General features: G+C 34.8%; 1 protein-coding gene across 17 annotated transcripts in view; it reads right to left on the reverse strand.

Annotated features, from left to right (window-relative positions):
* Nucleotides 1-5,287, reverse strand: part of UCH2 (Peptidase C12, ubiquitin carboxyl-terminal hydrolase 1) — a 114,437-nt gene extending 109,150 nt beyond the window's left edge. For 6 of the 17 annotated variants that reach the window (XR_016359219.1, XR_016359212.1, XR_016359210.1 and 3 more), the window contains exons 1-2: nt 5,192-5,287; nt 4,848-4,944 (exon numbers count right to left, since the gene is read on the reverse strand). Coding sequence is in view for 2 of the 17 variants with exons in the window: in XM_089811761.1 (XP_089667887.1) it covers nt 4,848-4,878 (31 nt within the window). In the remaining 15 variants the exon portion in view is untranslated. Of the gene's footprint in view, nt 1-4,847; nt 4,981-5,191 lie in introns of all 17 variants that reach the window. The other 11 variants (XR_016359224.1, XR_016359222.1, XR_016359218.1 and 8 more) reach the window with 3 other exon arrangements.
* Nucleotides 5,288-18,289: the final 13,002 nt, after the last annotated feature.

The following is an 18,289-nucleotide window of genomic DNA, read 5'->3' on the forward strand; positions in this document are numbered from 1 at the left end:
TGAAAAGGGCAGTCATCGTGGAGAATTGTGACCCTTCCCCACAAAATATATATATATATATATATATATATATATAAGTGAAAGAAGTATTCAATAGGGAATGAAATTGAAAACTTGTCACTTATTTTAATCCATAAGTATCAATATTTAATAAGAAGAGAATACGACATTCAATCAATCAGAATAAGAGATAGATATCTGAATATAAGCAGCAGATCAGACTGCTATAAGAAAAACAGCAGATGTATATATTGATAGAATACATAATGGTTTGGCTGAATATGAGTAGTTTCTCATTTGTTATTAAGTAGAATATTACATATTGCTACTATATTACACGTGTGTATGCATGTATGTACATAGATACCTACATCTAAACATATATGTATCCATAATACATAAAACATTAATATATGCATAGCCTATTTCTAAATCAATCGCTTTAATATATGCATAGCCTATTTCCAAATCAATCACTTCAGCCCCTTATGAGGATAGGTTTGTTTTGTCAGGAAGAGGCGGAATAATTCCTCACGAGGTAGGTGAGTCCCAAGATAGGTAAGGACATGTATTTCCAATGCCTTGAGGGAAAAATCCCAAGATAGGTATGAACATGCATTCACAATGCCTTGAGGGAGCTACTTGTAGATTGGTTTCCAAGCACCCTAAGGAAAAGTAATCCACCATCCTTCTTAGGGTTGGAGTTTAGGAGAAGCAACAAATTGGGGACTGTCAAATGTGTTATGAATCATTCACTATTTCTTAATTCAATTTGAATTAAACTTATAGTAATGTATGTTAATCATTGAAAATGGGTAGCTTCCTAGTAGGGAACATTAAACTAATTAAAAAAACCCATCCTGTATGGAAGGTACAAGACGTAAAAAGGAGCTAAAAATGGCTAAGTAAGCCACCACCTAGGAAGGTCCATATAGCTTGACCCTATGGCCAAGAGGGCAAAGATTCAATCTTGGGCTTAGATCGGACAATCAAGAAACCCCCTTTGCAACCTCTTCTCCAACCCTACATGGCTATTGACTTTAGGAAGATGAGGCACAAATAGGAAAAGTAGGGACAAACAACACACTAAGTAGGACACCTCGGTGGATGTCCATGTTGCCTGTTCATTAGGGCCAAGCGGGTGAGAGTCCAATCTTGGGCTTAGTGTGGAGATTTCTTTGAATGGACCTCTTATGCTTCTTCCTCCAAACCCCAATGTATTTGTATAATAATATAAATGGTACATGAATATTTTTTTGATTAAGGAAAACAGGTTTTGAAGGGTGCCTGAAACCCTTTCCAAATCATAAAATTTTCAATGAAGCCCAAACCAAACAAAACTACAACCCAAAGGTGGAACAAGTCACCAACCAAGACAAGGTGATCAGGGTGGCATCATAGATAACATAGTACTCTTCAGCCACAAAAACAGGTTTTGAACGGGCACCTGAAACCCCATGGTAAAAAGAGGAATAGACAATAAGTCCCTTACCATGTCAGACTACAAAGAACAACAGGCCAAAATAGCCAGGAGAACCAAAGACAGGACAGCCGCAACATGGACTCAAGCTTTCCCTTTCGGTCCCGCCTTTTGAGATCATAATGCCATATCAAAAGGAGTGGAGGGCTTGACCTTTTTACCTTTTACTGTGGTCCATCCATCCTCCACCATACTAGCAGCCTTCTATCACGCAAAGTCAGCAACACCACAAACAGCCCCCAAAACCCCTGCAGTCGGGGGGCAAACCGCAACAAAAGAAGGGACAACATCCTGAGACAGAGCAGCAACATCAAAGATGGAGTCACAAGAGGGACAGCAGTCAAATCGCCAAAGATATAATCTAAAAGAGGGTGAACAGAAGAGGTCACCACCATTAGGGCAGCCAACGTACCATCAAAGATAGCAATTGAGTCCATCACCAAAGTGTCCTAAGAAGAGTCTCCATCCCCAGTAGAGGGGAGTTTCTAAACCATGTAGTGATTATCTGAAACCCCCTTCCACCAAGAAGGAGAATTCTTCGGTCTAGATTTTTCAGAGGAGCAACAGGCAGCAAGGTGGTCGGTCTTGTGGCATTTCTTGCATCGGAAAGGGATACCCTCATAATCAAGAAGCTAGATCCAAGATCCAAGAGGAGAGGCCAACTTAATCTTTTCAAGGAGTCCCTTGGAGATGTCAATCTCCACTAGAATGCAAGCATATGTCGTCCGGAATACATTGGAAGATGCAGTATCAACCAGCAAGAAGTCCCCGAGGGCATCCCCCACTGCCTCCAGGACCGAATCCACCCATAGGTGAAGGGGGAGATTCGGCAAACTGACCCAAAGAGGGATCTTATTAAAGGATTCCGTCCACGAGTCAAAATCCTTATACCAAGGTTTAGCCATCAAAGGAAACTTCTCCCCCCCATGAGAAACCTCGGCGAAGGATAGCATTTCTATCTTCAGTAGTAACAAATTTCACAATGAAAAAACCCCTTGCCACAGGGTATATCTAAGCTGTTTTCAAAATGATGGGCTCCCAAACACGGGTAATCCAGGCGTGCAGATCGAACAGAGAGGGCCAGAAACCCTTAAAACGAAAGATAGCAACAGTGGAAGAGAAATCATCCACATAAGTGGAAATCTCATCAACAATATCAGCTTCTAAATCAATCATTATCGGGTTGCTTACCGCGACTAGCACAGCATCACTCAGCCTCAAACGCATAGTTTGACCTCCAATGTCAGCCTCGTAAGCAGCAACATCAACGTAGGAGATGGCAGATCTGCCTGCAGCACCACGAAGCGGAGCAAAAGCCATCCCAACATGACCAACCGCAAAGAGACCGCCAAAGCCAGCACCAAAAGCAGGGGCGGGAGAGGACGGAGAATGAAACCCTTCTAAGGCATCACCGTGCAAAATGGAGTTAACGAGCAAAAGACGCCGTGCTAGCCCCAGTTGCAACCACACCTGGAAGAGGCCCGCACAAAGGCCTAGTCAGAAGTTGAACTGGGAGCAAACGTCCTCAGGGGCAAAGCAAAGGTAGACGCAGGCATTCTCCTCTTTTAGATGGTATATGAATATTATCTAACCCTAATAGTTGGAAGTATATATACATGTATATATTCCTTTGGATATGGTTGCACAACCCAAATCCCTAACTATAATGCTTAAGGAGATATTTTAATTGTTAAAGATGTAACACTAACACTAACTTGTTGCAATTGTGATTGTAGGGCGAATTTTAGGAAGAGGACATTTACAAAAAATAAGAAACTTGATTATTAGATTTTTTACTTGAATTGTATATTTTTTAGATGTTTTCTTATTGATTGATGGTTGGGAATTATGATGTTGGCATACAAAATCTTCAAAGGATGGTCATTCCTATTCCTCTAAAGGTTGTAGTGCTATTGCATGTGAAGACAATCGAAAGCAAATTAGGGCGCATTAACACAAAGAAGAGAAACAAGTTGACCCAAGAGTGCTTCAACAATCTTGTCCTTGTTCACTACAACCTTCCCCTTCAAACTAGAAATGTGAAGGGCATTTCACATGATTCCACCGACTCGGATGAAATTGATGCTTATGGTGAATGGATTGTAATTGAACAAGATGGTGTCCCCTTTACTCATATGAAGATCTAGCAGCTTTGGAGAGATGAGCAATGAATGAAGGAAAATTGGATGCAATGGAAGAAAATGAACACAATAGACCATCACCAATTTGATACTAACTTGCCTTCTAGTTTTAGGCCTAAAATGTTTACACTGGGAGGGGAAAGAAGAAGAAGTAGATTGTATTTGGTTATTTTTCTTCTAATTTGACATACAATTATATGTAAACAATTATAAATTTATAATGTTGTTATATATTTAGAACTATAACATCTCAAATTTTGAGAGTGCATGAATTATATGACCTATAATGTTTACTTACGAAACATTGATAGTCAAAATAGACTTTTATCTTCTCTAAATACATTAATTTCTTCTTTTTGGGCATAATTATAAGGGTTTTTTATCAAGTTTGTGCGAAGTCCTGAGTCCAAATCAAAATTTTGATCTGTGGCGTCCAAGTATTTAAACCATGATATTAGCAAATGCTGACTAGGAGTAGCTGCATGTGTTCCCTGTTTTCTGTCATTTTTGTAGTCAAAAATTTTGGCCTTGAGTGTTTTACTCTAATTTTATATAATACATACACTTTAACAATGAAAACAACTAAATTCTGTTAATTTATTTGTCAATTCTAATGTGCAATCTCAAATCAAATCTGAAGTTATATATTAAGGTTTTATAATACATATGATTAATAGATTATCAATGTTATCATATAAATGTTTAAAATTTCCTTCTGTTTTAAAAAATCTAATTTTTAAAAAGTCATCCATTATCATTTACCCCCAAAAAAAGCCCTCCCAAATATATGGTTCCCCATTGCCTACCATGTTTCTCCTAAAACTTGGAAAAACGTAGATATACAAGTGTAAATAAGCCTATACATACATTTGTGTTTATACAAGTAAAGATGTCCACATACATACATATATGTATACACAAATATACTCGTTTATATATATGTATATATATGTGTGCGTGTGTCATGTGTCTGTCTATCTGTGAAGTTGTAATATATCTGTCATTTTGTGAGATTATAAGTGTCTGTCTATCTGTGCTTCAAAATGGTTTTTCGCAACCATGAGCAGGAGCGCTACAAGGTTGAAGCACCGATTGAAACCAAAAACGCAGACTTCTTTATTAAAAACTATGCAAATAGTAAAACAATTATACTCAAAACCGAGGCATTCGCCGAAGCATAAATTAATGCTGTATGGATAAGAAGGGATGAAGCATAGAAAATTTACCAGGGTCCGACTCGATAGTGCACCAAGACATTCTTAAGATTCGTATTCGCCTGCACCAGGAAGATCACCAGCAACAATTTTATAAACGAAGGCAACGCTGTTTCAAAAACGTTGAAGTGATATATGAACCCTACTAAATTTAAGAAGGTGCAAAACAAAATAAGTAATAGGGCAGAGGTGTGTAGCAAGCCCTATTGCAAACTCAGATTTCAATATAATAGCATAAAACACAACGCTTGTGGCGCCTAGACACTGAAATACAGAAAGAAGTGTAATATAGAGGAACGCTTGTTGATAGTCACGAAACGAAAGAGGGTTTTTATTGAGCATTCAAATAAAATTACCTGCACAACTCGGTCCCTCTAAACTCGCCTGCAAAACATTGGAAAATTGCAACTTCTTTTTAACTGTCCACACAAAATTTGTGCACAATTTTTATTAAATTAAACATGTATTGTATTAAATGTCTATAGAGGTTTAGTGATAGTGTTCAAAGGAGGTGCAGTGGTTATGAACTGAATATTACTTATCTTCAAAATTAATACTTTCAGTCAACGGGAATGAAATAGTTATGTGGAATATCAACTAAAAGAGTATAAATATAGTGATGTACAATATTAATATTTATGAGAAGGTATATAAAATATGTTCAATATTTTATTAAAAGAATCTAGTAGTTATGGACAATAATAACACTTGTAAGAAGGGAGATGAAAGCTCATTTGGTTGCTAGAATTAACCTGGAATAAGGAAATGGGAATAGGAAAATTGGAATAAATCTATTCCAATTTTGGTTCAATGCAAGAATAAATCTAATTCCTAAAAAAATGTGGAATTCGATTTATTCTCATTTTGGGTCAAAATTGGAATAGATTTATTCCAATTTTTCTATTCCCGTTTCCTTATTCTAGGTTAATTCTAGCAAACAAACGGAGGGTCCATTTGGATCGTGGATTTGAGTAGGAATTACAATTTAGGATTCTAAACTAATAGTCGCATGCTTTTGTACATGCAACGAGTGCGTCGATAGGAGATGAGATTTAAGAGAAAAATGTAGAATGAACATTAAATAATGTAAATATAAATATTTTTTAAATGAAAATACAAAAATAAAAAAGTTGAAGATTAAAACATAGATATAAAATTCACGATATTTAGGAAATTTGAATATTGCTTAAGAAACGTGTTCAATAATTTCAATTTTTTACAACTAAATTCAATTTATCAAATATTAAAAAAAAAATCATTTAAAAAAAAACTCATCAAAAAAATTATTACGAAAAATTAATAAGAGAAATACAAAAAAAAAAAATGAAAAATAGCAATATCTCTAACAAATATTATATACTTCATAATTTCTATAAAGAGATGCAAGAAAGAGAATATTAAGAAAAATAACAACACACCAAAATATCTTCATCTTAATAATGCAAAGTGTAAAACACGCAAGAGCGTGAAGGCATTCAACTAGGGGAATTTGTTATAAAGCTACTCCTATATGCGGACGACCTCATTTTAATTGCCAAATCTGCTTGTGGTTTGCAAGACCATCTATCTTCTCTTGAGCGCTTTTGTAGAATGGTGGGGATGCAAGTCAATATCAGCAAAACCAAGGCTATGATTTTCTCTAATAATAAAAAATAGCATCAACATGAATTTTATTACAATGGAAGTGTTCTCGAAGAAGTTGCGGAATATAAATACCTTGGCATCGATTTCAACAAAAAACTAAGCTGGTCTAGTTGCAGGTATAAAAGGACATTAGGTGGATGGAAGGCTTTCTACGCTCTTCAGAATAGGTATATATATGGAAACTTCACAGATAGACAGACACATGACACACGCACACATATATATAGGCTTTATATATATGTATATATATGTGTCATGTTTCCATTGTACTATAGCACAATGGAAACAAATCGAAGGAATCCAAAAGCGCTTGATTACAAGCAAGTTTAAAATTAAAAGCACTGTTCCATATGACATCATGCTAAGTGAAATGGGGGCTGCGCCTATTGAGGCACTTGCTATGGTTCGCCTTTTAAGCTATCTAAAAAGAATCGAAAAAATGGAAGAGGATAGATGGCCGAAAGTTGTCTTTAGTGACACACTATGTAAGCGAAAAAGGACATGGATGCAACAAAACATCAAGTGGATGAGTAAATGGAATATTCATTTCAATATGTGCCCCACAAGTAATAAAGAAATAAAGGTCTTTGTTATGGAAAAATTCTACAAGAGAAATTGGGGAAGCGAGATTGGGAGGAAGAAACTATATTATATAAATGAGTTCAACCCCACTTGTGATCAACTCGAAAAAGTGTACATAGGAGCCAACATTTCTTGGAGAGCTAAAATTCTTATTGCTCAGCTGAGAACCAACTCTCACCAACTTCGTTGTGAGACCGGGCGTTGGAAGAGGCCAAAGGAGGCTTGGGAAGAGAGAATTTGCAGATTTTGCAATTCTGGGAAAGTGGAAACTGAACAGCACTTTATTCTAGAATGTGAGGCCTACAAGGATAGCAGGGATAAGTTTGTGGATACTATATGTGACAGTTCTTGGCATAACCTGTTCAACGAAGAGTACATTGAGCAATTGGGGGGGTTCATCATTAGTCTACACAAGAGGCGAACAGCGCTACTTAAGTCTGCTTGAGTTGTCTTGCTGTCCCATAGGCTATTTTTGGCCTCGTGGACGTTAAAATTTTATCTATCTATCTATCTATTGACTAAATAAATTATAGAAATTGAAAAAATAATATTTAAAAAAAAAACTAAACTAATATAAAAAAATAATTTAAAGTAATTTAAAAACTAAAACATAAATCAATGTAAAAAATCAAAAATTTAATAAATAGAGATCACAACATAATCTAATGTGGAGATCACAAGTATTTATTTTTTAAATAAATAAGAAAAGAAAAAAAAGTTAAAAGTGGATATTTAAATTATAATCTTCTGTGAACAAATTAGATTATTAATAATTTTTTATTTAAATAACATAATATTTACTAAAATCTTTTAAATAGATTAATAAATATTATTTATTTGAATTAAATTTATCAAATATGAAAAAAATAATCATTTTTAAAAACTCATAAAAAACTCTATTATGAAAAATTAGTAAGAGAAATACAAAAAAAAATGTCTAATAAATATTCTATTGACTAAATAAATTATAGAAATTAAAAATTAATATTTAAAGAAAAAATTAAACTAACATAAAAAAAAAATTTAAAAATAAAAATAAAAATAATTTAAAAACTAAAATCTAAATCAATTTTAAAAATAAAAAGTTAACTGAATAGATCACAACATGAGCTAATGCGAAGATCACAACTAATAAATAGAAAAAGAAAAACAATAGTTAAAAGTGGAAATAACAACTAATAAATATCCAAGGTCTGATCTCTAGACTCTATCAGTTCCATCTTGCCCTATGTGCCCTTAGGGTTATAGTGGTTGACAACTAGTGTCACCACCAGAATTCCCACACCCCGAGTACCAGCACAGGTACCAAAATCTACACCCCGCACCCCTCCCCCAACAGAGATGATAAGAAAGAGAAAAAACCAGAGTCAGCTATTGAAAAAAAGATTTGTAAAAATATTAAGGTTGAAAAATTGGTGGAGGTGGAAATAGAGGAGTCGGAAGAGGAGGGAGGAGGAAAGGGTAGGAGAAGGTCAGGAAGGCTTGCTAAATCCCAGGCTAGGTATAAGCAAAAGTCTAGAAGATATAGGGTGGAAGAGGAGGAAGAGGAGAGTTTTGAGACTAAGGAAAGGGAACTGGAGGAGGAGAATTTCTCTGACTCTAAGAGAGAAGAAGAGGAGGGGGAAAAAAAAAAGTGAAAACTTGGTGGATAATACTTAGGGGTCTGTTGGTCATACCCAGGCATCTGCTGGTAAAGACATTACCACCGAAACTCATGTGTCAGCCAACTTCACCCTCTAGCCCATTACTTTCTGTGAAGACAGTAACAAAGTGGACACTTCCCCCATCACAATGTCCTCTCTAGTGAAGGAAAAATGTAATATTTTTACTAACTCTCAAGTTGTGCAGGAGGAAAATCAATTGACGAAGACTAATGAGGGAACTGGAAAGGTTGATAAAGAAAGTAAGGAGAAAGAGGAGGAACGAAATAAAAAGACTACACAGCTAGAAAAAATAGTCAAAACCTTGGAGGAGGGATTCTACACTTTCTCTAAATTTGCACTAAAGGTCACTCATGCAGCTGCTACCACCCTCCAGTTGCTAGCACAGGAGAAGGATGAATAGGGGATGGACATGGAAGATTATAAGCTCCTCTATAAGTTTATTACTGATGACTAGGCTCAAGCTCTTTTGGTCAGGAAAGGAAACAAAAAAAAATGAGAAATAATTTGATTGTTTATGAGGGATTTAATGATCCTAGTTTATTTTATTTTCTGTTGCTACCTAGTTTGTTGTTTCATAGTTATTACTAAGACTTGGGTTGGTATGTTTAAGCCAACAATTTTTTATTTGAAAATTTATAGTTTGTCTACTACTGTATTTTTTTGTTTATGTTAATGGTTGTGTATTGTATGGGTTGGGTTGGCTTACTTTTACCTATTATGTTTATCTTGAACATTAGTTGGTTGGATTATTATAGACATTTGCTAGAGTAGCTACTTCTTGCTAGAGTTTTTGGTTAGTATATTTTGTGTTGTTGTGTTGCCTCTTGTTACTTATGTAGGTATTTGTTGGTAATGTGCTGGTTACCAACATTCTTTTTGTAAGGGTCGACCCCCTTGTTTTGGTCGCTTTATATTTCAAAAATAACTAATAAATATCAAAACAGAGTTAAAAGTGGAGGGAGATAAAAACTGGTTGGTAAATAATTAAGAGGAAGGATTTTCAACTTTCTGACCAAACTATTGCAAATTTTCTATCAAAAATTTAATTTCTAGGAACAAAGTTCCCACAAATAGCCTATCGGCTAAAAAATTCATAATCTATTATTTGGGTCTACAAAATGGGAGTTGGAATTCGGAGAAATGTGGATTTGGTATCCCTGTTTGACCCCCAAAACAAGAATTTCATCTCCTCTCAAAATACTTGTTATTTGGAATCCAAGTTTCAAATCCTATTTTTTGAAAATGAGGATTCCAAATAAGGTAAAATTTAATTAGGTTTGACATCTAGATGATTAATTTATATTTCAGTTTATGCCTTATATTCCACATAGTTTGATAGGCTTTAGAATCAATAACAATAATCTCGACAGCAAGGTGCCTAATGGTGTTTAGGGTCTATCGCATGTGAAATTTATCTTTTTTAACTATGAAACCTTTCTCTTGTGTTGTTAATGGTTTAGCTTATCTCACAACAGTGAGCCCTCTCTCCCTATGCACAACTAGTCTAACCTGTATAGGCATCCTGAAAAATTGGTCTGATCTGCATGTTGTGTGTTGTATGGGTTGGGTTGGCTTACTTTTACCTATTGTGTTTATCCTGAACAGTAGTTGGTTGGATTGTTACAGACATTTGCTAGACTAGCTACTTCTTGCTGGAGTTTTTTGGTTGGTATAGTTTATGTGGTTGTGTTGCCTCTTGTTACTTCTGTAGGTATTTGTTGGTAGTGTGTTGGTTACTAGCATTCTTTTTGTAAGGGTCAACCCCCTTATTTTGGTTGTTGTATATTTCAAAAACAACTAATAAATATCAAAACAAGAGTTAAAAGTGGAGGGAGATAAAAACTAGTTTGTAAATAATTAAGGGGAAGGATTTTTAATTTTCCAACCAAACTCTTCCAAATTTTCAGTCAAAATTTTAATTTTTGAGAACAAAGTTCCCACAAATAGCCTATCGGCTAAAAAATTCATAATCTATTATTTGGGTCTACAAAATGGGAATTGAAATTCGAGGAAATGTGGATTTGGTATCCCTATTTGACCCCCAAAACAAGAATTTCATCTCCTCTCAAAATACTTGTTATTTGGAATCTAGGTTTCAAATCCCATTTTTTGAAAATGAGGATTCCAAATAAAGTAAAATTTAATTAGGTTTGACATCTAGATGATTAATTTATATTTCAGTTTATGCCTTATATTCCATATAGTTTGATAGGCTTTAGAATCAATAACAATAATCTCGATAGCAAGGTGGCTAATGGTGTTTAGGGTCTACTGCATGTGAAAGTTATCTTTTTTAACTATGAAACCTTTCTCTTGTGTTGTTAATGGTTTAGCTTATCTCACAATAGTGAGCCCTCTCTCCCTCTTCCCAACTGGTTTGACCTATGTAGGCATCCTAGAAATTTGGTCTGATCTACCCCTCTGGTTCAACCCAAGCAGGTCATTATAATTATCATCAATGTTTGATAAAAGAATCCTCTAGTTTTAGCATTATTTTCCTCTTTGGAAAATGCATTTTTGGGTTGATTAATAGTAGATACTTGGCTCACCGAACTGTAAAATGGTAATGAGTTGATATTTGGGCTGAAATTGTATAAAGATTGGTAGACCAATATCATATTTTTTGATTCAATATGCTAGAAGGTTCAATTCCAATGACTCTAGGATCCATTCAAGGCCTGAATTCTCTAAACCTTTTTAATAACAAGCTCTTTAGTTTAATTCTTGCAAGCCTTGCTTTGTTGATGTTGAGTTCGATTGACTTCTCTAATAATTGGTTGGCTAGTTTGGGGTCTATAAAATTGAAAATATGCTTACTTCAGTAATATTCCAATTCTATAAATATCCAACCAAATAGAGGAAATGTCTTTTGGCATTATGAATTCTTGATGAACCAAATGGTCCCAAATCAAATTCACAAAACCATAATGTGGATTTCAAGTTCCAGAATCCTGAATTCAAAATTTTGAATGTCAATTCTCAAATCATATTCTAGCAACCAAATGGGCCCTTTAAGGGTCTATTTGTTTGCAAGAATTCGACTAGAATTCCAATTGAGAGTTGGAATTTGTTTTTGATTGTTTGGTGCGTCATATTAGAATTGGGAATTGGAGTTTATTTTTAATTCTCAATTTGGTGCACCAAATCATAATTGGGAAGTGGGAATTGGAATTTACATTCCCATTTTGGCCCCAAAATGAGAATATGTCAATCCACCAAAATACATGTTAATGGAATTGCAATTCCTATTCTTATCCTGACATTTTCTTATTTGATAAAATTTTGAGGTCTACTTAATGAGACTGACTTTTTTAGGATATAGGCTTGCAAGTTTCAATCAGTTTTCCACCCAATTTTTTGATGATTTGGAATGGAATTTTACAATACATAATGGAAAATTGATTTTGTTATGCAGATCTTCAACATATTTTAATTTTAACTCTGACATTTATATCCTGAGTTTGTATGCAGAGGACCTGGTCATCGACGGTGGTGAGGTTCTAAACCCTAGTTGCCACAAATTCTTGGGTACGTTGAGTCTTTTCTTGCATGGTGATCATGGGTTTTCTCCTTCAATGTGTTGTTTCACTTGCAAAGGTCTCTTCCATAGCTTCATTGACCTTTATGACATGAGTCTCCATGTCTTCTTTAGTAGAAAATACAGCAAGCTTTGCACTTTTTAATCAATCCTTTGTATTGCCATTTCAGTTCCAAGGCTCTCGTTTCTTCAGTAATTTGGACTTTGGATTGTTGGACAAAAGTAATTCATTCACTACTACTACTCTTGATGGAAAGAAATTGAGCATACTTTTCGAAGGAAGTGATTATAATCATTGGCTCATCATTATGGAGTTTCCCAACCCATAGCCTACTATTGATGGTCAAATAGATACACATTGCGTTCCTCCTATTTAGTTTTAAAATCACCATTAATTTCAATTATAATTTAAATTTTAGTTTTGTTGAACCAAATGCGTCTAGAATTGCAATTCTCAATTCTTGTTCCAATTCCCAATTCTCATTTTCAATTTACATTCAAAATCCTAAGTCTTATTCTCATTCCCAATTTGTATTTCAACCACCAAACCAACCCTAAGGGCTCGTTTGGTTACTGGAATACAACCAAAATAATCATTAAAAGTTATAATATCTAGTTGTATTCTTTGTTTGGTGTGTGAAATGGGAATGAGAATAGGAATACATATTTTCATTTTAGCCCAAAATGAGCATAGGTCCATTCCCCAAAAAACTTGTTATTGGAATGAAGAATAGGAATACTTCTTTCATGGACAAGTCACTTTGGTCTGTAGACTCTCTTCTTTTGTCAAAGAAGCCAAAGTTTGATTCCTCCAAGCCTGAACTTTCCACTATTGCTCTCCCGCGGATAAGCAAGTTTGTTGCCCCTACAATAACAAGGATGAAATCTATCACCCACAATCCCTATCCTAGGCATCAAAGACATTGTAAATAGTAAAGAACATAATCTTGGTGGTACGTCATGTGTGTGTGTCTCCTCATCCTATTCAATTGCGAATATGTGGTCTTTATCTACCTTCAAACACTCAATTTGACTCATTGATTGCCCACATTCACATTGTTTGTAGTGACATAAATACATTCATTTATATACATGTGTTTTGTTTTTGTTAGAAATACAACTATGGTTTTGGGGCAAGGTCAAATTTTGAAATAAACAAGGAAGGATTGATTTCATGTGGAATGTGTAAGTGTGCAAACTATGTCTTGGGCTTAGATTTCCATTCAAATGTGTATGTTATGCTATCTAAGTCAATCAATTTTGTTGTTTATGTATACTTTCGCTTGTATCTATGAATTTGGTGGATCTAGTTTTCTTTACTTGTTGGTTATATATTTACAAGTTTTGTTCCAAAGTCATGTTTCATTCTATGCCAAACCATTATCTCAAGTGTCTTTCTAGTTTTTGGATGTTCTTTGCATAGGTTAGAGTATATCTTGATCTGTGTGCATAAACAAATTAATAGAATAATTGTGCTCATTTATTTCTCCACAACCATCTCTCTTTCTTTGAGAACTTGCCCAATTTTTTTCCAAAACATGGCAATTTTGACATAGTTTTTTAGTTAATATCTGCATCTTTGAAAATTAAAACAAATTCTCAATTAAATTTTAGGTGAACCAAATAGGACTCAAATTTCCATTTTCCATTCTCATTCTCATTTTTCATTCTAATTTCCTATTCCTAGCTTGTAACCAAATGGGCCCTAGTAGTTATGCACAATAAAAGCACTTGCAAGAAGGGAAATGAAACTGGAATACAAATACTTGAGTGAACTGAGGTTAAATGGTTATAGAGAATATTAATTAAAATAGTGTAGTAAGAGAAGGGAGGTTAAATGGTTATGGAGAATATTATTTGAAAGAGTATAATACTTGCATAGAAATATTAATTAAAAGAATGTAATCATTAAGGGGAATAAACCTTTTTTATTATAGAAGATTTGAAATGAACACTGATAATATTAGCACTTGTAACAAAAGAAAGGTGTAATGGTAAGGTGGAAAGAGTAAAATATAAGAACTTAAAGCTAATGAAGGTGTGATTGTTGGAGAAAGTATAATATAAGATCTTAGAGCTAAGGAGGTGTAATGGTTAGGGAAGAATAAAATAAAATATAATTGTGTCTGTAAATGTATGTAAATACCACATTTGAAATTCTTTATTTGATGTTTTGTTTTTAAGGATTTGATGAGAATAAATCCACAGATCTAGTAGAATAGCAATATGCAAGAACCTAGCACTAAGAAGAAAAAGACAGGAGAAGGCAAGGGTTTGGATTTGAAATATGCAAGAATATGTTATCAAACTAAAAGAATGAGTAAAAATACATAATGGATCAATCCTCTTAGAAGGAGATCATAAAACCTAAAAGGAAAACCCTAAGAAGTAAATGACATTTAATAATTAATATTTAATTATTAAATGGGAATGCATGTGCATAAAGTGAAATCTTAAGAAGAGAGTAAAGGTAATTTAATAAATTAAATTAAATTAATCCTTTACTCTAACACCCCCCCAAGATGAGCAACAACTCATGAAAAAGAAAGGAAACTGCAATGCTGAAAGCATAAAATGGGTCCAGACAACATAGCCTAATGAGGTGCCCAACACAACCAAATCTCTAAAATATGGAGAAATGGGGAAAACCACGTGGGAAAAACCCTATTCCAAAAAGCGATAGAAGAATGCTAAAAAGAAAAGAAGGAAGGAAGGACTCATCACTGAGACCCCCCAAGGACAACTTCCTTCACCCCATGCATAAAACATAGTTGAAGATACCATGAGGTTGCAAAAGGTTTAGTGAAGATGTATGCAACCTATTCAACAATTGGAATATACTTCAAGCTAAGAAAGCCATCTTGAATAAAATGTCTAATGAAGTGCATATGAAGCTCAATATGCTTGGTCTACTAATGCTCAACTGGGTTGCGAGAAATGTGTATAGCACTCTAATTGTCACACCAAAGAAAGGTGGAACTATCAGGGGGAAATCCAAAATTTGTCATCAACTATCAAAGCCATAAAACCTCCTGACTAGCTAGCACAATTGCCTTGTATTCTGCCTTTATAGATGATAATGCATGAGAATGTTACTTCTTGCAAGACCATGTACTAGGACCATAACCAAGATAGTAAACAAAGCTAAAAGTAGACTTCTAATCATCAATTTCACCAGCCCAATATGAGTCTATATAACCAACAATGCGAGGATCTCCTGATGTATAGTGAATGCCACAACATGTAGTACCCTGAATGTACCTCAAAATTCATTTGGCAACATACCAATGGATCTCATGAGGGTCATGGGAGAATCAAGAGACAAGGCCAACTACAAAGGAAAGATCAGGATGTGTGTGCATCAAGTACGACAAACTACCCACGAGTTATCTATATAAAGTGAAATTCATTGTAGGAGTAGAGAAAGTGGTAGATAAAACAACAATTGACTGAAAAGGTGTGGGAACAGGCTTGAAATCAGCATGTTGATCTATGAAACATATCAAAAGCATACTTGTGTTAGAGTATGGCTATCCCATCTAAAGACTGAACAACCTGCAGACCCAAAAAATAGTGCAGAAGTTCAAGGTCTATCATCTTAAATTGCTCTCTCAAAGCTCGTTGAACACTTTGAATCATAGAGGGTGAGCTACCTGTAATAATGTGATCATCAACATATAACACAAGTATCGATAGATCAAACCCATGATGTTGAATGTACATTGTAGGATCAGAATGATAATGTGTGAAGTGTGATGCAAGCAAGAAGGAATCCATCTTCTCATACCAAGCCCAAGGGGGTTGTTTGAGACCATACAAGGACCTTTAAATTTTGCACACCATCGATGAGTCTTACACAAAACCCTAAGGTTGCTCCATATAGATATCCTCATGTAGGTCTCCATGCAAAAAGGCACTCTTCACATCCATCTAATATATTGTTCATCCTTGAGAAGCTACAAGAGAGAGTACAAGATGAATAGAACTCATCTTGGCTACAGGACCAAAGGTCTTAGAGTAATCAATACCCTCCACTTATAAAAATCCCTTCATGACAAGACATGTCTTGTACCTATCAATAGAACCATTTGCAACATACCTGGTACGATACACTCAACTGCACCGAACCAACTTTCTTGCTTTCAAAAGAGGACAATGGTCCCAAATGTGGTTATTCATTAGAGAAGAGCACTCCTCATCCATATCCCTAATGATACATATTAATGTCTTAATTTTGATATAGTTTTCATAGTTTGGACTTACTCTTTGTGCTTTGTCAAAAACATTTGTGTAAATATCTTGCGAACTTATGTCAGAGACAGCTAGAACTTACTAAACCTATGGGTAGTGTGTATGACATACTTTGCTTAATATTATACATAGAATGCAATTTTTCATATAAATATCTTAAGCTATGTTCTAATATTTGAATAAGAGTAAGAGTGTTATCTTGCATATATGTTCCAGATGTTTCTAACTTTTAGGAATATAAAGAGCGACGCAAAGGGTGGTGATTACTGCATTAAATGAAGAGGATGATAGAGATCGATCGTCGCAAGGGAAAGCATAATTCAATTCTTATGGATTAGCCATGCCTTTAGAGGAGTTAGTGTTCCAAGAAATCTAGGAGACACAACTTGCTATCCTTCTTGCAAGTTGTTATTCTATTGCTTAGTAATCAATGTACTATGTCATGGTTGATCTTCCGCCTTCTTTTCTGGCAATGTTTGTTCAAGAATTTTATGTCACATTTTTAATAAGTATCCAATCCTCTTTATAAATGATTCAGATTGTCTTAGTAAGCTAACAAATATAGACAATGTTGGTTTAAAATTCAAAAGTTACTATTTTTTAGCTCTTCACGAATTATTCAATTGATGTAATCAAAGAAGGATTTTAATGAAAGAGTGATTTTGGAATCCTTTTTGTGTTCATAGTTATTTGAAACCAACCAAGAGGGCCCACTTGGGAGGTGGAATAGATTTAGGTAGAGTAGATTCATTCTTTGCAATTTCCTTTTTTCAAGATAGATTTACTGTATTAGTCCTGCAACATTGTTACTGTGAAAGTTCCTACAGCACTTATAGAAAATGATCATGGTGGATGTTTTGAGTTAATAACTAGTTTAGGTTCATTTTCCAAAGCTTTCTACAATTATCTATTTCTAGCCCAAGTGTATTTACTATTTTGTAATAGTAGTATAGATTCTTTTCATGAATTTTATTTTCTTGCAGCATAGGTGTTAAGACTCTTAAAGGAACTTAGTGCACATACTAAGCTAACCCATTTTAGGTCCTACATCTTTGGGTTGACAATTCAAGTGTATTTCATGATGGAATAAGTAGTCTTTAGAATAGATATAGTATCCTTGAGAAAGACAATGGTGTGATTATCTTCATCTATTATGAAATTGTACAATCCCTATCCTAATCTGAGTGTCTTGTTGCCTGTGAAAAGCTCTGTGAATCCTCTTGAATGGCATGACTCAATAGTCCAATACCAGATGTCTAAGCATGAGTATGATGAGAATTTGAAGGATCTCCTGTCATAGATCTAGTTGCATCAACAATAATGAGCCCACTTGGGTACTTGCAGAACATCAAGGGGAGGAGGGGTAGGTGGATCATCAATAATATCTTCCTCAAAGGATAAAGAATCCTATAGAGAGAATAGGAAGTACTAGGTAGTGAGGGAGAAGTTGGTGATATAGGCTCCATTGAGGGATAATGCTCATCAAATTGGACATCTTGTTGAAACAAGACCTCTCTAGAATTAGGATCAAACAACTTGCACACCTTCACATCCTCACAATAGACAACAAATATGAGTGGTCAATTCTTTCTCTCCATGGCTTTCCTTTGTGCATCTGGAATGAATTCCCAAGCCTCACTACCAAAATGGAATGTAGAAACATCATGCTTGACATGATTCTAAGCCTCCTCAAGAGTAAAATATTGGAATGCCTTCTAAGACATTCAATTCTGAATATAGTTGGTATAATTGATAGCCTTAGCCCAAAGGAAGGA

The sequence above is a fragment of the Cupressus sempervirens genome, chromosome 11 (genome assembly GCF_028749045.1).
Source record: "Cupressus sempervirens isolate cs-2001-9-10 chromosome 11, ASM2874904v1, whole genome shotgun sequence".
Classification (NCBI taxonomy): Eukaryota; Viridiplantae; Streptophyta; class Pinopsida; order Cupressales; family Cupressaceae; genus Cupressus; species Cupressus sempervirens.